Here is a 22,303-nt window from a genome sequence, read left to right as displayed (position 1 = left end):
TTGATACTTCAGTTTTTGACCATTCCCACCTATTGGAAATTTTTTTCTCTTAACTTAGGGATAAACCCACGTTCTCCTGATTCTCCTCTTATTACTTATTTCCCTGTTTCTATTCATAGTTCCTCATGCTCTTCTTGATTCCCTTAATATGTTAGTACATAAATTGCTCTTCTGCTTTTCTTCATTTCATTGTGTTTCGATTTTATGTCTAAGTTTCTTAGTAGTTACCTTTTCCATCATTTCTTACAGTGCAATAATATTGTATTACATTCAATAATATTATATTCAATAATATAATATCATATTTTCCATAATTTATTCCTCAAAAATCTGTTCTCCATCTGCTTGTCTTTTCTCTCTACTTTCTCTTCCTTAGCAATCTCACTTAATCCATAAACTGACTTTTTTCATGCAGTAGCAACCTACTATTTCAAGAACCTACAAGACATCTTTACATAATCATTTCTAATATGGAAAATATTTTCTCTTAGAAATCTGTTTCTCCTTTCATTTTTTTCTTTCCTTCCATGTTCAAGTTCTTATGGGCTAACTTTGATTGCTATTGATTTTTGACTATTCATTCTCAGTCAGTCACCAGATGCTGTCAACTCCAACCTAGCTACATCTTAGAATTGTCCCATTGCTTTGTATCATAACCACCATCACTCAAAGACCTTCATTATCAGCCCTATCAGATCTTCCTATCTCTTGCTCTCCCTTCCCTCCCATTCAAATAAATTCTAACCATGTCAACTCCTTACTCAAGAATTGTCAGTGTCAACTGTACCAGGTCTAAAAACCAGGTGCAGCAGTTACCAAAACCATTTGGTACTGTCTAAGAGAGCAGGTGATCAGTGGAATAGGTTAGGTTCACAGGACAAAATAGTCAATAACTATAGCAATCTAGTGTTTGACAAATCCAAAAACCCCAGCTTTTGGGGTAAGAATTCACTATTTGACAAAACTGCTGGAAAAATTGGAAACTAATATGGTAAACACTAGGCATTGACCCACACTTAACACCATACACCAAGATAAGGTCAAAATGGGTTCATGATCTAAGTATAAAGAATGAGATTATAAATAAATTAGAAGAACATAGGATAGTTTACCTCTCAGACCTGTGGAAGAGGAAGGAATTTGTAACCAAAGAACTAGAGATCATTATTGATCACAAAATAGAAAATTTTGATTATATTAAGTTAAAAAGTGTTTGCACAAACAAAACTAATACAGACAAGATTAGAAGGGAAGCAATAAACTGGGAAACCATTTTTACAGTAAAAGGTTCTGATAAAGGTTTCATTTCCCAAATATATAGAGAATTGAGTCAAATTTATAAGAAATCAAGCCATTCTCTCATTGATAAATGGTCAAAAGATATGAACAGACAATTTTTGGATGAAGAAATTGAAACTGTTTTAGTCATATGAAAAGGTGCTCCAAATCATTATTGATCAGAAAAATGCAAATTAAGACAACTCTGAGATACCACTATATACCTCTCAGACTGGCTAAAATGACAGGAAAAGATAATGATGAATGTTGGAGGGGATGTGAAAAACTAAGATACCTTGTTGGTGGAATTGTGAATAGGTACAACCATTCTGGAGAACAATTTGGAACCATGCTCAAAAAGTTATCAAATTGTGCATACCCTTTGATCTGGCAATGTTACTACTGGGCTTATACCCCAAGGAGATACTAAAGAAGGGAAAGCGACCTGTATGTGCCAAAATGTTTGTGGCAGCCCTGTTTGTAGTGGCCAGAAACTGGAAATTGAATGGATGCCCATCAATTGGAGAATGGCTGAATAAATTGTGGTATATGAATGTTATGGAATATTATTGTTCTGGAAGAAATGACCAGCAGGATGAATACAGAGAGGCTTGGAGAGACTTACATGAACTAATGTTAAATGAAATGAGCAGAACCAGGAGATCATTATATATTTCAACAACGATACTATATGAGGATGTGTTCTGATGGAAGTGGCTCTCTTCAACAATGAGATGATTCAAACCAGTTCCAATTGTTCAGTAATGAAGAGAATCTGCTACACCCAGAGAGAGGACTATGGAAAATGAGTGTGGACCACAACATAGAAGTTTCACTCCTTCTGTTATTGTTTGCTTGCATTTTTGTTTTCCTTCTCAGGTTTTTTTTTTTTTTTTTTTTTTACCTTTTTTCTAGATCTGATCTTTCTTGAGCAGCAAGATAATTGTATAAATATGTATACATATATTGTATTTAACATATGCTTTAACATATTTAACATGTATGGGACTACCTGCCATCTAGGGGAGGGAGTGGGAGAAGGGAAGGGAAAAGTTGGAACAAAAGGTTTTGCAAGGGTCAGTGTTGAAAAACTACCCATGCATATGTTTTGTGAATTAAAAAAAATTGTCAGTGTCTCTCTTATTACTTCAGGATCAAATATAAAATTTTCTGCTTGGCTTTTAAAGTCCTTCATTAGCTGTCCTCTTCCTACTTTTCCAGTCTTTTTATACTTCACTGCCTTCCACTTGCTTCTTTCTACTCTGGAATACCACACCATCTCCCAACTCCATTACTTTTCATTTACTCTCTCCTGTGCTTGAAATTGTCTTTCATCTTTTCTTTCTATAAAAGACATCTTCTAGTTTCCTTTTCCCTTCCAAATAATGATTGAGATTACATCTGAGATTACTTTCCATTTACACTATATCATTTATGAACATAATTATTTTCATATTGTTTCTTTCCTCCCTCCCCCATACCCTTGGCACTAGTCCAATCCCTTTCCCTCTATCCCCCATAAAGTGAGCTCTTAGAAGATCAGGGATTATTTTTCTTTCCCTCCAGATGCCTAATGCTTAGCATAATGTCTGGCACATAGTAAGTGCTTAATAAATGCTTGTTTACTGACATCCTTCATAATGCCAAAATACTTATTAAAAATCTTTTGTATACTTATATAATGTTTTGGGGTTCAGACACTAGATTCTTATCTTCTGTTTATATTAAGGTAAATTACATTCATCTCTTAATCCTAAAGCAGTTCTGATATCCACATGTCACCAGCACAATTCAGCTCGACACATTCAAAAATGAACAACTTATCTCAGGACCCTGAATCAGAGTAATTACTTCAGGAACTGTCACTCTTAGAACTCTGAGCAGAATTAGCTCAGCAACAAGCTGCCCATATAAGAGACAAATTATTAACTCCATCAATCCCTATAATTCTGCTTCTATTTAAGCTTTGTGCTGAGGATGTCCAAGTAGCAATATTTAAAGCAGTATATTAGAGTAGAATGAAGACTGAATTAAGTAGTTAGAAGACCTGGGTTTCTCTCTAGGGTCTGCTTCCTAAGCTTATGTGACTTTGGATAGGCAAATAAATTCACCTCTCAGGACTCAGTTTTCCCTTCTGTAAGATGAGGGGATAAGACTAGATGATTTTGATTCTATATATTGCCACTTCTGGTAGAGACAGCAGCTGGGAAATGGTTTATGAATTATGAATTCTTGAACACTACTTAAGCAGAAGAAAAGGCCCCTAAAAAGCTACCACCTATAGCATAGCTGAACAAACACACATTCACCCTGCTCTGCCTTTTTGATCGCTTTGAGTCTTAATAGATTCTTCTTCATGAAATTCATCTTAGGAAAACATTCCTCTTCCTCTACTTCCCTACACTGCAGGAATGAGAAATGTTCCTACTCCTACATAAAGTGAAGGAAGACTTTCCTCCAGGAGTTTATGGCAACCCAGTCCTGCCCTTTAAGTCATATCTTTTTATACATGTACTTCAGTTATAACATAATGAAAATACTTTTAATAGGCTAATAAAGGCTTATCATAAATTTTCAGTCCAGAAAGTTACAAAGCTGGGCTGTAAAAAATTTGTAAATACATTGCATCTCTGTGAGAACTTTTAACATTCAAATATAGCCTCAGGCTTTTTTTTTAATAGAGGAATTTAAAACCTCACTTTTCTGTTATAAACAAATAACTGTTACTACAATTGAGCTATTGTTAAGAAAAATTACATGTGTATGACATAATTATTCTGATAGAGAAGACCAAGATTGTTAACAAAAGCCCTGAATTTCTTCATTTAACGCTAAAAAATTTGAACTCAACCAAATAAACTTTAATACTAGAGTTCAGTTCCCATTTTCCATGTTTCAAATTACAGAGATACAGAAACAATGTTAGCTTCAGTTTTTAAAGAAGACAGTTATTTCATTTATACTCATCAAAAGAATTGTAAATTTACTAAGGGCTATCTTAGTAAGGGAGTATGTCTGGGGAAGGCAAAAGGCTCACATGTATCTTGAATCTTTACTAAAAGACATGCATGATCAGCAGCTCCTAGTTCCCCATCCCTGTGATGGTAGAAAGTGAGAGGGATGTATGTGTTGAAAGAGATTGTTAATTGAGCCAGGAAAAGTCACCCACTCTGTAGGCTAAAAGGAGTAAGGAGAGATAAGTGCTTGATGTTTATTAAAACAGCCACAAACAACTCCATCTTCCCCTGGACTCCTTTGGGGAAGGAAAGAGATTTTCCTTCCTTTTCTTTTTCCCATCAGCAGCTTTGGTGGCAATATATACAAGAAAGTTACCCTAAGTTCCTGACTGCCTCTTATGTGTTATGTTTCTTTCTCAGAAGTCACCAAACAAACAACCCTAAGAAACTGATGCTTCTAGCCTCAGTAGTTAACCTGGTGAATTGAGAAAGTTAGAGTCCTTGAATTGGGTGTTAGTTGACTAGTGAGAGGTATTTTTTTCCAAGTACACCCTTCATGGAAGGGAAAATGAACACAGGAAGTTCAGCTATGACATAGTTGGCCCAAAAGACTTGGGCTTTTACTCTCTGCCTAAAGGGCAACTGAGGAGGGCAGTGGATAGAAGAATGGCTTAGAGTTCAAACTCAGCCTCAGACAATTAGCTTTGTGACCCTGGACAAGTTACACAATCCCTATTGCCTCCAAAAAAAGAGAAAAATTTCTACCTAGACAATACTGACTGAAGTGAAAAAGAATCTTCCTTTTTTTTAGACTACAAGTATGACAGAAAGAACACAAAAACTGGCTTTTTTCCCTTTACTATTCTTCTATACATTACTTTCTTGGTTTTGCTTATTTATCTCTGTTTCTGTTCATTTAAGTCTTCTCAAGTTTCTTTGAATTCATCCCTTTCACATTTTCTTACAGGGAATTTTCTATTTCACTTACATGCCATAATTTCTTTCATTCCTTTTTAACCCATGTCTTGGTTCAAGTTTCCCATTTCACCATGTTTGACTATTAACTTTGGAATTTTTCATTAACCAGATTAAAATGAAATGTGAGCCATGACATGCCTGAGGAACTAATTCTGAGACAAGTATCTACAATCATGTTCTAATCTAAACTGTAGGGCATCATGACTCCTAATACAACCTTGATTAAGTAATCATTCATATCACCTAAACTAGAAAGATAAGTAAACGATGAAGGACTTGGATCAAGCTAAATGGCAATTTTTGGAAGCTGTAAACTTTTTGAAACTTGGGCTGTTGCAATGTCAGTTAATTATATTTTGCTTACGTGTACTTATTCCTCACAATTTTGTGAAGATAATCTTGCCAAAGAATCACCAGAATCTCTTTAGCTTTTAAAAATTTCTTTAGAAAAAGGCACAAAATTTCATGGACTACAGTGAGAATGCATCACAAAAATCCTGCATCAACATCTGAAATTATTTTGGGGATAATTATTATTAAATTCTGTACTACAAAATCAATCAGAAGCTAGATAGAGGAAGCTAGGTGACTCAGTAGGTCTGAAGTCAGAAAGGTCTGAGTTCAAATCTTTCCTCAGAAACTCATTAACTATGTCAGCCTAGGCAAATCCCAACTTCTGTTTTTGCTACAGTTTCTCCAGATACAAAAATGGGAATAAGTATAACACTCATCTCACAAGGTTGTTATGAGGATCAAAGTATTTGACATAGTCCCTGACACAAAGTGCATTAAATAAATGCTTCTTTCCTTCCTTAAAAAAACAAATCAGTAAGCACTAGTTAGGTACTACATGCCAGATATTATAATTAATACTACTTACACTCACAGGGGTCCTCAAACTTTTTAAGCAGAAGGCCAGTTCACTGTCCCTCAGACTGTTGGAGGGCCAGACTATAGTAACAACAAAAACTTTGTTTTGTGGGCCTTTAAAAAAGAAACTTCATATCCCTGGGTGAGGGGGATAAACGTCCTCAGCTGCCGCATCTGGCCCGTGACTGTAGTTTGAGGACCCCTGCTAGAAGTTAGCATTATACCAAGGGAGGATTCATATTCAGAAACCAAAAATACAGACTGAATATTTTTTAAAAATCAGTTATTGAAAGCATGGGGATGTGTTATGCATGAATCCTAATGATTGAGAAAGTTAAGGAAAGGCCCTTCCAAAGAGATGACTTTTAATTTCAACCATAAAAAGAGCTTGGGACCTCAATAAAAAGGACAAGAGATAAGAAGCATTCCAGATAAGGACAATCAGTGCAAAGATATAAAAGATGGATATACCCAGAGATGATATGGACTAGATTTTGAAAAAAAAATCTAGAAACTGAAACAGAATGCAGGTAGTTTTTCTTAGACAAAAGAAATAGAGTGTAATTCAATTCATTCACTGCTAATTTTTTCATGAATATAACTTTTATCTGACTAGAATTGGCTCATGAGCTGGCCCTTGAACACAGCCTTATCTGCTTACATTATTCCCTCTCCTTCTTCCCCATCATACCCTCAACTAAAATCTTGTACTAGAAGGGCAGTGAGTGATCTGCGTGATTTTAGATTGTCAGCCTTGTTTAATGAGAGCAGGATCTGATTCTAATTATATCTTGAGAGCATTCTCCCATGGAGTCAAATTGGTTGAGAATCAGATGCTTAGATGCAAGTGCCAACAGATTATGACTGTTGACATTGATGTCTGCCCCCCAGTGTGGTAGAGTAAATTTAAAATCAGACACCTGTTCTCCAGACATGGATAGAGCACTTTGTGTATTGGTCCTTTAGCAAGAATAGTCTTATTGCCAGAGGCTCCATTAGACATAACTCTCTGGTGTTATAAAAAAAGCAGGGAAAAAATGAAAAGAAAATGCTGCTTCCTTCTAGTCCAATTATTTTTTCTTATTTTAAAATTTACAGCTGAGTGCTTCAAGAACTTGCTGAATTACTTTAAAATTTTTTTTACAGGTCTTCATTGTTGCCAACTTGGTTTACTTAAGTTCTTAACAAACTACTGTTAACACCCGATTTATCTGTCTACATTTACAGAGCCCATCATATGACACATTAGTCTAAGCACAGATCTCATTAAATGCCACTTAATTCAGTCACAAAAGGCTTTTCAGACTATGTACCAGCTAGTGCTGAAAAATTCAGAGAAACACAGTAAGAAAGCAAATATTCTATTAAAACATAAGAGAAAAAAATGAGTAAAGAACAATAATTTATTTGCAAAGAAAATAAATTGTGATCTCAAAGGAGTTTAGTCAAAGAAGTCTATGCCAGGTATATTTTCTTGAAGAAGCTTGGAAAAAGATGTCCAAAGTAGAGATTGTCATGTGAAAGTGAAACTAGACAAGGACAGTAGGGCTGTTTTGGCCTTTATTTGAAATTAGTATGGGAAACAGCTATACTTTCTCCGTTGCTCAACATTCCACAATAAATGTTAATTAAGACTTTTCCAATCAGTGGTGTAGATGTGAATGTACAATGCCATGTTGAGGTCTTGTATGTAAAGACTTGACCTTCAGACTCGCAGAAAGAGACTTTCCAAAATCAATAAATTCCACTTTTAGCTGTGACTAAATATTTGCTGAGCTGTTAATTCTAGGAGAAAAATACCATGTTGTCTATAATTATTAGGAAACATTTTAAAGAGATCCTATGTTGTTTATTTGGACTGAATGAATAAAATTAAATCCTGCTCCACATTTGCTCACTCCTCAAAATTTTCCTCAATTCCTAAAATAATTCATTCAATCCTCATTTTTTTAAATGAGAGATTTCTATTGTAAATCTTTTTTCTTATTGAAGAAAATCCTATGAGAGCATATAACATTTATTAGATTTTAGAAACCTATTTACCAAACTTCACTAGCAATCCATTGTGAATCCTCTCAAATAATTTCTGCCCTTTCCCTGTAAACCTATATGGTTCCCTGTTCTCAAAATGAATCTCTGTTGGTCTTCAAGGAGATTTAGATTTTATGGTTAAAAAGTAATTTCATTTTTATCCTTTCCAAAACTAATCATTCAAAATCAGGAGTGTTGGGTTTTTTTATTTGTTCATTTTTTTTTAAATAAAAGGTACAGAGGAAGATATAAAAACACAAAGAAGAGAGGAAGGCAGGAAGGCAGGCAGGCAGGCAGGGAGGCAGGCAGGCAGGCAGGCAGGCAGGCAGGGAGGCAGGGAGGCAGGGAGGCAGGGAGGCAGGGAGGGAAGGAGGGAAGGAGGCAGGGAGGCAGGGAGGCAGGGAGGCAGGGAGGCAGGGAGGCAGGGAGGCAGGGAGGCAGGGAGGCAGGGAGGGAGGGAGGGAGGAAGGAAGGAAGGAAGGAAGAAAAGGAGGGAGGAAGGAAGGAAGGAAGGAAGGAAGGAAGGAAGGAAGGAAGGAAGGAAGGAAGGAAGGAAGGAAGGAAGGAAGAGAGGAAGGAAGGAGGGAGGGAGGGACAGAGGGAGAGATGGAAGGAGGGAGAGATGAAAGGAAGGAAGGAGGGAGGGGAAGAAGGGAGGGAAGGAGGAAGGAAGGAGGGAAGAAAGAAAAGTATAAAGCAACTTGTATTATAAATAAAGCATTAGAAATGTGTATGGCAGGGGTATGGATATTGGAAGGGAGAAGCATTTCCTCATATTGAAGGATTTGTTTTCAGTGATTTGATTTATTGTCATTAGGAGTTTTCCCCACTCTTTCCATGTTCCAGCTGGCACAGGTTTTATTTTCCTGAAAACTGGCAATACCCACCAAAAGGCTAATTGTGAAGAAGAAAGGGAGAAGTTCAAGCTCATTCTGGTATCTTAGCACTGTTGAGTAATTTGTGTAAACCTTGGAAAACAAATGCTCCATGCAATGGAATAAATACTTCTTAACACAGAGATAATGATGCTGACCCTCCATCAGTGAAACAATTGATTTGGCTTAGTTGTCTAAAAGTCGTTATGGGTTTCTTCACTGAATTAATGCTCTTCCTTGTACATTAAGTTCTACAAAGATTCACTTAACACAATGCCCACTACAAAGTAGTAGTATTTAATAAATGTTTACTGATTATTTATTCTTCTTAAGAGCAAAACTATGAAGCAGGTTACATCTAATGATAATGGTATAGACTGAATTTAAATAATATAAAAATTTAGCCCTCAGTATCATTCTTTAATTATGATGCCTATTCTCAATCTTAATTCAATTAAATTTCAGAAAAATTAAGCATCTACACATGTATGAGCATGATCTATATAAGAAACAGAATGATGTAATGTATGTAATGGACTTGGGTCTTTTCAATAGTGAAATGATTCAAAGGAATTCGAATAGATTAGTGATGGAAAGAGACATCTACATCCAGAAAGAGAACTATGGAGACTGAATGTGGATCAAAACTGTATTTTCACTTATTTTTGGTGGTGGTGGTATTTGTATGCTTGCTTTATTTCCACTCTCATTCCCCATCTTCTGATCTGATTTTTCTTGTGCAACATGACAAATATGGAAAGATGTTTGGAAAAACTGCACATGTTTAACCTATATCAGATTGCTTGCTGTCTAGGGGAGGGAGAAAAATTTGGAACACAAGATTTTGCAAAGATGAATGTTGAAAATTGTATTTGCATGTATTTGGAGAAATAAAAAGTTATACTAAAAAAAAGAATGATGTAGTGTAGGGATTCTTGACTTTTTCTGTATTATGACCCCTTGGGACAGTCTGGTAAAACCTGTGGACCCTTTCTCAGAATGAAGCTTTTAAATAACTATAATAAAACACATCAAATTACAAAGGAAACCAAACAAACTGAAATGGTTCTATCATCTATATCTATCCATCTATCTATTCATCTATCTTTATCTACCTTTACCAGCTATGAACATATGTATGTATGCATGCATGTTTGTATGCATGTATCTATCTATCTAATTCACAGTCTCCAGGTAAGAACTTCTCCTGAAATCAATAAAGGCATAAATTCAAAATTAGAAGAACATGGGTTCATAGTTTGTTTCTGAAACAGATCTGGGTGATTATGGTAGGTGATTCCATCTGTAAGGCTCCAAGCAACTCTCTCTGATCATAATTTTCAGACAAGTCCCTAATGTGCATCAGTAGAAGGAGTTTCCACACTAAAGATTTCCAACACTAATGAAATTACAAGTTCATATTTAAAAAAAAACCAGGAAAAACAACAAATGGAAAAAATGAAAAATAATCTCTTCCCTTAAAAGGTCTTACAATTTAATAGGGAAAATAAAATATTTATTCAAATAAATATACAACATGTGTAGAATATATAAAACAAGGAAAGAAAGGTTATTTTTAGCTAGTAGAATTAAAGAAATAACATGGAAAAAAGCGACATTTGACATGGATCTTAAAAGAACATTCTTTAATAGGTAGCAATGTGGATCAAGTGTGATCCAGGTATGGCCCAGGTATGGGGGATGATAAGTTTAATTTATAAAGGTATAAGAAGAGGGCAGAACTAGATCTTCCTAGTGCCTATGAACAAATAAATTAGACTGGACAATGCTTAGTAGTACAGTGAAATATAGAGTGCATTTATGGAAATTAAGTGAAATAATTTTATAAAATTAGTTTGGAGCCACATTTATTGAGAAACATTCATAGCAATTCAACAACATTTATTGAGTAACTATGACTTTCAAATGTACTTTATCCAGAAAGAAAGAGGATTCTTTAGAGTAATAAAGCTATATAACTAGGTCAAATCCTAAGATATATATCATTAGTAATAAGGCAATGGTGGGAAAATAGGAAGAGAACTGGATTTGGAATAAGAATCTGGATTCAAATCCAGACTTTTCTGCTTATTATTTGTGTGAACCTGGGCAAATCAATGAACTTTTCTGATGCTCGATTTTTTTCATGAGAAAAATGAAGACGTTGGATTAGGTGGCTTCTGAGATCCATTCTAAATAAGAATCCTATGAGAACTGTGTCTGCCAAAAAATTCTGAAGTCTAGCTAAGGAGAAATAGCCCAAGGAAGAGAGAAGTTAAATGACTTGCCCAGGGTAACACAGCTAATTAGTGTCAGATTTGGGATTTGAGCCATTCAGTTCTTGTTTCAGAACCCATCACAGCACTGCCTTTTAATGAAGTTCCAAAAGTAACCAAAAAAAAAAGAAAGATAGTACTAATGCCCTTCTCAGTATTTTCTATGTTCTCAATTTGTTCGGTATAATTCTAATAACACTATCTAGCATTTATAAATATGTGCTATTAAAGGCAAATCATTATCATTTAAACATAAATATGTAGAATTTAAGTTTTACAAAGTATTTTATATATTTTATATCATTTGAGCTTCACAACAACTATGTGAGATATATACTTTATCCCCATTTTATGGAGGAGGAAACTGAGTCTAAGAGAAGTTAAATCTTACAGCTAAAAATATTTGAGGTAGCATTTTGAAATTGGGTATTACTGATTGCAAATCCCACATCCTATCCACTATACTATCCAGCTCCATGTAGCATCCTAAATAATTACAAAATATATTCACTCACAAGTATCCATATGAACACCCTCCTTCCCAAGGGATATGTGGAGATAGCAATTAAAAAAAACATAGTGGAAACGAGAATATTCTTTATGACTTGTCTGGCACAAATTGTTGATCATGCTTCATGATAGTCTATTTGCGAGGGTGCCCTAATCTAGCCAATAACAACTTCATTTACAAAGCTACAAATACTTAAAGCAAAGTAAAATATAATCTCTTGAATGAAAGCCCCTTGTGAATTTCCTGAATGAAACCTTAATCTATAGTTGGAAACTATTCATCTTAATAGGAATGCAATTTTATATCAACATTAAGAGGATTGGCACTATGTAAATTCAGACAGTACTAATAACAAATCAACAGCAAGTCAGTTGATCTGAAATCACTGAAGATGTTAATGAAAACCAGAGGTTGATGCTTTAGTAACTAGGCTGCTTTACTTGAATGTAAAAAAGCACAAAAGCCATAAAACATTTATAAGACTCCTCAATATAACTCAGGTAATTTTAAGTGAGGAGACATAACTCTTTGTTATTGTCTCAAATATAAAATGCCATCACATCATAAAAACAGAAATATAGGACAGTTGTATCATTCAATTTTCCCCATTCTTTCATTCCTTTAAGACACATTCATCCTTTTCAACACAAATGAAAACATTATGGATAGTTTCACTATTATTTACATTGCAGCCTAATCAGCAGTACTCAACCTTTTCTTCAGACTATTGCAATTGGCAAACTCTGCTATAAAAAGTTGGATTGAGGAAAAATGTGATCACAATCTGTTACTGCTCTAACTTCAGCTATAATTTGGTTCCTTCTTTGCACAGTCAAAGAATTGGTTTCCATTTGACTATTTAGGCAATACTTGTGGAGTAGGGGAAGCAATTGCATTGGTTCTTTGGCTCATCTTTCAAATCTTTACACCCGCTTCTTTTCTCTCTTTTTTTTTAATCCCCTTTTCTTTCTCTCTTTATCCTTCTTTTTTTTTTTTTTTTTTGTATTCTCTACATTTTTGCTGTGTTCTCTGCTTCCAAAAGGCCCAATTGATAAATGAAAAGAAGAATATGAGTCAAGTGGGTGGGAGGAAACTTTCAGATTCTTTTACTTTCCACTATAAATCCAAGATATAAAAGCAGTAAGAGCAATAAATGAGATTTCATGAGAAGTATTTTGCTCTCATTTTTTCATGTGGTTTGGTCAATTAGACATTTAAAACTGGAAAGGACCTCGGAGATCATTCAGGACAATTCCTTCATTTTATAGGGACCCAGAATAGTTAAGTGACTTGTTAAAAGTTACACAGTAGCAAAGTTAAAATTTCAATACATATCCTTTGACTTCTAATCTGGTTTTTTTTCTCTTTACTTTGATTATTTCTAGAATTTGAGATTTCACCACATGGATATGCTTTCCATCAATTCAGAAGGATAAATGTGGTACAAAAGAATCCATTGCATGCTTGGCAACATTCTGGTAAAGAACCTCTCTAAATTTAACTAGTTTGGCTAACAGATAAGAACCATACTGTTTATTTTTAGATCCATTCTAGAATCACTTTAACTTTGATGTGCCGGAGATGACTTTTTACTAGTAGGTCTTTAAAAGCCCTGGATCATTTTTCTACACCATGAAGAAGTACCAGAATAGAATTTTAGTGGGAATGCTCCTCAAAAAATCGCTATTTCACTCTCTTCTCAAACTACTTTGAAATATATACACACATATGAACACACATACATGCATGTGTGTACATATCATAATTCTATTTATAATATATTAATTCTATATAAGATGTTATATATACATACACATATATGTATGTGGTATATATGTATACACACACACACAATATTAGAACCCTCCATTAGAACTTAAGTTCTTTTACATACCCTTTGATCCAGCAGTGTTTCTACTGGGCTTATATCCCAGAGAGATCTTAAAGGAACAGAAGAGACCCACGTATGTAAAAATGTTTGTGGCAGTCCTTTTTGTAGTGGCAAGAAACTGGAAACTAAGTGGATGCCCATCAATTGGAGAATGACTGAATAAGTTATGGTATATAAATCTTATGGAATATTATTGTTCTATAAGAAATGATCAGTAGGATGATTTCAGAGAGACTTGGAGAGACTTATATGAACTGATGCTAAGTGAAATGAGCAGAACCAATCATTATACATGGCAACAGCAAGATTATACAACGATTGATTCTGATGGACATGGCACTCTTCAACAATGAGATGATACAGGCCATTTCCAATGGTCTGGTGATAAACAGAGCCATCTACACCCAGAGAGAGGAGTGTGGGAACTGAGTGTGGATCATAACATAGCATTATTACTCTTTTTGTTGTTGTTTGGTTGAATTGTATTTTCTTCCTCATTTTTTCCTTTTTGATTTGATTTTTCTTGTGCAGCAGGATAATTGTATAAATATATATGCATATATTGAATTTAACATATACTTTACCATGTTTAACATATATTGGATTATTTGCCACCTGGGGAGAGAGTGGAGGGGAGAGGGGAAAATTGGAATGCAAGGTTCTACAAGGATTAATGTTGAAAAATTATCCATGCATATGTTTTGAAAATAAAAAAGCTTTAAAAAAAAAGAATATAAGTTCCTTGAAGACAATTACTATTTCACTTTTGCCTTTGCATTCCTGGCACTTAGCAAGATATCTGGTATATAGTAAGTACCTAAATGAATGAGCATTGGTTAATGAACTCTAAACAGAAAATTATCATTAAAGAATTGGAAAAAAAATTGGAAACTAAAAAAAAAAAAAGCAGCTAGTACATAGCACACTATTTAGTGGTAGGGATATTTAAGTTTGAATCCTGTGTCAAACACTAGTTGTATAACTCATGTCTCTCAGCCTTAGTTTCCTCACTTGTCAAATGAGGATAATAATAACAATAATAATAATGACCTCCTATGGTTGTTGTGAGGATCAAATGTGATATTCATTGTAAAACACATAGAACAGTTGTTGGCACAAAGCAAGCATTTTGTAATTGTTAACTATTATTACTACTCATCTTAAAAGGAATAATTTTTTTTTTTTTTTGCTGAGGTAATTGGGATTAAGTGACTTGCATAGGGTCACACAGATAGTAACTACTAAGTGTCTGAGACTTTATTTGAACTCAGGTCCTCCTGACTTCAGGGCCAGTTCTCTATTCACTGAGCCATCTAGCCGCCTCGGGAATATTTTTATTGTTATTACTACTACTACTACTACTAATAGCACCTTTCTCATAGGTTAATTGGGGAGGTCAAATGAGACAACATACATAAAATTATTTGTAAGCTTTAAAGAGCTATACAGATATTAGCTAGTCATGTTAACTGGGAGGTAAACTGAATATATTTTTCTTTTGAAAAGGCCGTTAAAATCTTTTTTGTTTCAAATATCATTATTGATTTTAACTCAAGTAGGTCTAATAATTATTATAATAGTAATAATGATGATAGTTACTTTTCATATAGCCCTTAAAGGTTTGCAAAATTTTTCAAATATTACCTCATTTATCTTTACAATAATCCTGGCAAGTAAGCATTATATTCTCCCTTTACAGATGAGAAAACTAAGGGAAACAGATTAAATAACTTACCTGGCTACTAAGTATCTAAAACTAGATTTGAATTCATATTTTCCTGATTCTAGACTCAGTTCTATTTCTACTACACTACTTAACTGCCTTTAAGAACCCTTTTATAGGAGCTCTTTGGCAAATTCAAGATGCAGCATTTGGTAGCATAGGTAAAGTCACAGATAAAACTAACATTTTGTCATCAGATCAATATGGAAAGCAGAGTCCTTAAAAATCATCAGATGAGGCACAATCTCTGTATCTTCTATGAAGACCCTTACAACAGGATCCAGATGACTGGTGCTATGCTATCTCTATGATAGCTATCACTATGCTATCTCTTATGATATATAAATGGCAACATTAACAATTAAATCATCTATAGATGAATATCCGTAAGAGTCAAGAAAGTCTTAAATGGAATCTTTTCACATAATGGGGACATATTCATAGACAAATCTCTTTATTCCTTAGTGACCTACCCAACTCTAAAAGTTTAAGAGAATGTACTTATTTGAATCCATAGGGAAAGTTTCTCTATTCCCCATCACCAATGCCCCCCTCATATAATATAGGAAGGTAGAGGGGACATTAAGATATTACTGTGATCCTCTACAACATTTCACAGTTTAGGAATCTCCTTCAAGTATGTTGTAATGCAGTGGTGTTAAATTAAAATAAAATTTGTGGCTACCAAACCAAATAGGAGGTTCCCTGTGAGCATGTAGTATAATAATTATAATAACAAAGCTAACATTTATATAGTGTCTATTGGACATAACTGAATAATAACAAAAATGTTTCAGGCTCTGTGTCAAGTACTTTACAAATATTATTTCATATCTGATCCTCACAACTCTGTGAGGTTAGATGTGATTATTATTCCCATAACAGTTGAGAAAACTGAGGCAGGTTCACACAGCTAGCAAGTGACTCAGGGTTGAGGTCAGATCGTCCTAACTCTAGACTCAGAGAGTCCATTGCACTAAGTGTGTCCACTGCCCTGTGTCACCACATATTAACACTATGTTTTTGTTGTTGTTGAATTATTTTAGCCATGGCTAAGTCTTCATGATTCCATTTGGTTAGCAAAGAGTGGTTTGCCATTTCCTTCTCTGGCTCACTTGACAGATGAGGAAACTGAGACTAACAGAGTTAAGTGACTTGCCCAGGATCATTCAGTTAATAAATCACAGAGGTTAGCTTTGAACTTAAGGAGATGAGTGAATCTTCCTGACTCCAGACCTGGCATTTTATCATGCCCTCTAGCTGCCCCATCTATGTTTTATTCTATATTTATTTATTTTAAAAAGTATTTCCCAATCATGTTTTAATCTGGTTTTAGCTGCACTTGCACTTGTGGACTGTATTTGACACTTGTTTGTAAGCCCCCTTCCTACTCTGGGGTTAATAGTTCAAACTATAAAAGACAGAAAAAATCCTTTTAACTGTAAAATTCTGTGATTCTGTGGCTGATTAAAATAGCTGAGGGGAATTCTGGCTGTCACTGGGGGAATGACAGACATTCAAGGACTTTTTTTTTTTTTTTTTTTTTTTTTTTACAACATTCTTACTAGCATGGTGTAATGGAAAGGGTCTTGGATTAGGAGGTAGAAAACCTAGGTACCAATTTGCTTCTTCCACTTTATTCCTTATGTGACCCAGACCAGATGGTTAACCTTTCTGGACCTCACTTAGTTCAACTCCCTCATTATGAAAAAAGAGCTAAGTTTTCTTGTAAGGTTCTCTCCAAATGTCAAAGTGTGGTCCTAGTTCATTTTTATTTAAGATGCATGCTTAGAGCAGTTTGCTTTTCAAACATTTATTAGTTTGGTTGAGTTTTTGAAGTCTTCTTAGTTTACAAACTGCTTTTATGGAAATCTTTGGAGGGTCTCTGAGGGTCTCTGAAAGCCATGATATATAGAACATAAATGTTTTGAAAACTGCTTAGGTTGTTTTTCTTAAATATGAACTTTAAAACCTGGGTCTTTGTACATGCAATATAGACCCTCTCTGATTAAATTAGAAAAAAAAAATAATTTTTTTGGGGGGGGCAGATGTACTTACCTCAACATGCTGACAAGTTTGAATGAGTTTTGCCAAAAGTGTTTCCAGTTCAGTATTCCTCTTAATAAGGTTGGTGAGGTTACTTTCTAAGTTTTGCTGTTACAAAACAAAACAGGAAAGGGAAGAGAAAAAGAAATTGTTACTGGTCTGTATCATAATAGCTTCATTAAAACAGCAAATGCCATACAATAAATTGGTATCTGAATTTTCTTCTTAAAAAATCAGCATGAAATATATGCAATTCCAGTGGCACAGTGTTAAAAAGGTCATATTGCATATGCTTGAATGCTTTCTGAAGATTGTATTTTAATGAATTTTTTGGAAATGTAAGAATGTGATACTTAGATTTTTCCTTTTTTACCTTTGATTGTTTTACTCTCTGAGGAAGCTATAATTGAGCATCTATTTATAAGTTACTTTCTAGGTCATGAACTAGAAAGAAAGAAGGCTAGCTGATTTATATTTAACCTCTCCAAAACTGAAATTGTTAATAAAATATCCAAATAGCATACTAGATACAACTATTGATTCAGGGATTTTGGTATATCTGCTGAGGTTAGCTAAAAGCAGTTAAGGTTGAATCTTCCCAGAATTACAAGGCTTAGAAATTTCCCCATTGGACATTCTTTACTTGGAGTCATGACATGTCTAATTGAATATGCTAATGAAGTTTCTACTTTTTTTTTTTTTTTTATATTGCTGCCAGATTAATTTTCCCTTAACACAGCTTTCATCGTGTCAGTCCCTTGCTTAATAAACTACAATGGCTCTTTTTGCTTATATAGCATCAAGTTCTGCCTACATTTGGGTCCCACACACTTTGCCTATTAAAATCCTACCTGTTTGGTAAAGCCCAATTCAAATATTTCTTTATCTGTGAACTATTTTCTGGTTCCCCCAGTTAAAAGTATTTTTTTAAACCTTGTCTTCCCACAAAATTTTATACATTTTCTTGCTAATTTCCCTGTGTATAATACATTTAATTCTTTAATCCCTTTTGATATGTTTTTACCAGAATTCTTTGTTCATCCCTTCTCATTTATTTTTCCTCATATGAAGCAAGACAGTAGATATTCCCTTCTTAATGCTACTTTTCTTAAATCTACAATGTTCCTATTGCTGTGCTGAACACAAAGTTGGTGTTCAGTAAATACTTATAGATTCCTATAAATCAAATACATTGCTATCATGTAATTTCATATAAAGCCATTAAAGAAGGTACAAAATTATTTTAAATATTTGTTATATTAAACTATAAAACTGGAAGCTTCAGTCTCTGAAACTTAGGTAAGCTTCCAGCCTTGAATTCAAGTGAATTCTAGGGGAAAAAAATCAAGAACACCAACACTTGTCCTTTGTTTAAATATATTTTACACTAGAATTGTTTCTTCTTGATTTAAAGGAGAGAGAGAGAGAGTACACTTAGTCATTAATTAGTATATTTATATTCAACTTATACTCAGAGGATACAAAAATTCTAATTTGGAGATTGGCTGCCAATCAACATTGAAAGTCTTCTCTCATAGCTTCCTATCCCAATATTCATCCATTCTAGAGTGAATGATGTCAAGTCTTAATTTCCCTTTCCTTCTTTCCCCTTTCCCCTTTCCTTCCCTTTCTCCTTTCCCCTTTCCTTCCCTTTCTCCTTTCCCCTTTCCTTCCTTTTCTCCTTTCCCCTTTCCTTCTTTCTTCTGAGGCAATTGGGGTTAAGTGACTTGCCCAGGGTCACACAGCTAGGAAGTATTTGAGACCATATTTGAACTCAGGTCTTCCTGCAAGTCTTAATTTTTGTAGACATTCTGGAAAAGTCTTAATTTTTCTGAGTTTAAGTTTCCTCATCTATAAAAAGAGCGGGCTGGACCTCATGGTCTCCAAGGCTCCTTCCAATTCTAAAGGTACAATCCTACAAAATCACAGGTCAGTTCCACAAAACATGTACACACAATCAAAAATTTCACAGGTCAGTTCCACAAAACATATACATACAATCAAAACTTTTACTAAGACAATTTTTAAAGAAATTGTACAGTTTACTTAAATATAGAAATATAAAGAAAAAGACAATTTATAGTTTACTTATAGAAAGAAAAAAAATCTCCCTCAGTGATCTTAGAGGTCATGACATTTTTTAATTGTGTTGTATTTACTCTTAGTTAGCCCGTTTTTACCTATAATTCCCATTAAAATGACTGCAGAATGTCAGTTTTTAAAATAGCAACAAACATGTGTTAAAATATATATGCAATTGAACTCCAGGGAGTTAACTGATGAATTCTGAATACAGACTGAAGCATACTTTTTTTACTTTCTTTATTTTTCTTGTTTATTTTTGTGGTTTTTTTGCAAGATGGCTAATATAGAAATATGTTTTGCATGACCTCACATATATAATGCACATCACATAACCTATCTTTTTAAGGGGTGAGGGACAGGCAGGAAGGGGAGAGAGAGAATTTGGAAGTCAAAATTTTAAAAAAAGAATGTTAAAATTATTTTTATATGTAATTGGTAAATATTTAATGAAAAATGCATACATACATGTATTTATGTGTGTACATGCACACATATATGCATACTTATATATATGTGTGTGTGTATATGTATGTATATATATATATATATATATATATGTGTGTGTATGTGAAGAGAAAAAAACCTCAATCTAAAGAAGCTTATTTGTTATTTTAGATTAAATAAGATTCCTTATTTCAGATTTGAAACCTTTAAAGAGAATCAAAATGTTTTGCTTCTCCATTAACTTTCTCACATGATTATTAGTGCATCTTAAAGTCATTTCCTGGAGCATAGTTCAACAACTAACTCTCTATAAGCAGGAAATGCTGGAAACTAACTTTTTTAGAAAACATTGGAAAAAACTGAGATGTTTCCACTGAGCTACCTAAACTTTGGGAGAGTCAGTGTCATATTTAAAATGTGCATTATCTAAAGCTAGTAGGCAAAAGATGCCTCACGAAACATTGTCTAACACTATGGCTTTACAAACATCTGTTGTTTTCTTTTTTCTTTTTTTTTTCTTTTCAAATGCACACTATGAGAAAAATCTGTTTTCAATCAACTAATACATATAACTAAAGCCTGTGGTTAAAAAACACAAACCTATCTTGATCCTTTGGGGTTACATAAAGTCAAATGGTACATATGTTATCCAAGTTGGAAGAGAAAGTCAGAGTGGTTTTAAGGTACAATAAAGGGAAATAAGGCTGGCAGAGAGATTCAAGTCCAAGTTATACCAAAGAGGCTGACAAAGCATGAATAGAATATCCCAGGACTGGGATAGTGTGAGAGAGATCCTAGTTCTTTAGTTTTAGACTATACATTAATGAACTTTGGTTATTTGTAAATTTGTGGTAGCTTTTTTGGCTGTAGTGGTGCCACAAAGCATTCAACAGCTCATATAATTTTTGTGTCTCAGATGCTTTGACTAAAAAGTCAGAGGGAAGAACAATTTTTTTTGGCCTCACCAGAGAGTCACAAGAATATATATATTTCTACTTGGCTACGGTGATCCAAAAACTTCTATACAGTGGAAAGAATAATTACTGAGTTTCCTGTTCCCAAGTCAGAAACTTTAATATTCTTATACTGCCATAATCAATCATTATCAGAAGAAAAAACCAACCAAATCCATAAATTGTTTTCATTGATTTCTGAATTTATTCTTCTTGTTTTTAAAATAAATCCTTAATTAAAAAAAAATAAGTATCAATAAAATAGTTTGCCATTTAAAAAAAATTACTTGGGGAAAAAATGAAGATAAACTAAAAGGTTTAATCTCTTTATTACTTGGTGAAATAGTAAGCTTCTAGTATACTTCCAGGAGCCTTAATCTATGAGAAGCCCATATTGAAAATGATGTATGAAAACAGTGTTCTGTTGCTACCTGTCCATGATTAGTCATAGACAGTTCTAAAACCTTTCAGCAGACCAACACAGCATGCTTGAGTTGCATTCCATAAAAGAGAGACCACATGGGCTGTTCGTCTTTCCTGGAGGCAGCAGCAGAACAGCAAACCTCAAATTATGTCCAGAATGCCTAGACTGCTCGTGTTTTAACCTTTTTTTCATTCGGCTCAAAAACTTGGCCAACCTAGAACATTTGAATCTGTAGGACAAAACTACACTGGTTTCATATCCATCTACAACTTAACCTAATGGAGTATATGACTCACAGAATTACTCAATTTGCTTTTGTAAGAACTTATTTTCATTGCTCCAAGATACATTACTCAAGGTTCAATTTGAGCTACATGGTCAGGGATCGGATTCAGATATGCATCCATATTTTGTATTTAAAATCTCATAAATCTTTTCAGTTAAGATTAGGACATCCAACATTTTTGAAAAATTAATTTTGTCACCAATTTCTTCACTTGCTAGTGAAATGTCATACTCCCCAATAGCTAATTATTTAGTTTTCCTAAAACTTTTGCTTAGTTCCTTTCATTCTCTCTGACTGCTGTATTCTGCTCCATCTATTCTGTTGGCCAATTTTTCAATAATAAATGTGTAAGTTATTCTGACTGGACAACAATTGATCAACAAACATTTATCAAATACTTTTTTTATATTTCAGGCATCATTCTAGTCAGTCAGCCAATAAACACTTGTCTATCCTTCCTTTTTTATTTACTTATTTTTGTTGTTTTTCCTTAATAGTATTTTATTTTTCCAAATTCATTTTTGTAAGATTTTGTATTAGAAATTTTTCTCCCTTCCTTCCTTACCTCTGCCTAAGACAGCAAGCAATCTGATATGAGTTAAATATGTACAATCCTTTTAAGTATATTTCCATATTTGTCATTTTATACAAAAGAAATCAAAACAAAAGGAAAAA

At 34.1% G+C, this 22,303-nt stretch overlaps 1 protein-coding gene across 2 annotated transcripts in view; it reads right to left on the bottom strand.

The window, feature by feature from the left end:
- Positions 1–22,303, bottom strand: part of MID1 (midline 1) — a 193,087-nt gene that overhangs the window by 67,309 nt on the left and 103,475 nt on the right. For both annotated transcript variants that reach the window (XM_023500345.2, XM_003765587.4), the window contains exon 3: positions 17,449–17,544. In XM_023500345.2, coding sequence (XP_023356113.1) covers positions 17,449–17,544 — 96 coding nt within the window. The remainder of the gene's footprint in view (positions 1–17,448; positions 17,545–22,303) is intronic.

The sequence above is a fragment of the Sarcophilus harrisii genome, chromosome 3 (genome assembly GCF_902635505.1).
Source record: "Sarcophilus harrisii chromosome 3, mSarHar1.11, whole genome shotgun sequence".
Taxonomy (NCBI): domain Eukaryota; kingdom Metazoa; phylum Chordata; class Mammalia; order Dasyuromorphia; family Dasyuridae; genus Sarcophilus; species Sarcophilus harrisii.
Note: the sequence above shows the minus strand (reverse complement) of the source record. Positions and strands in the feature narration are given on the sequence as shown.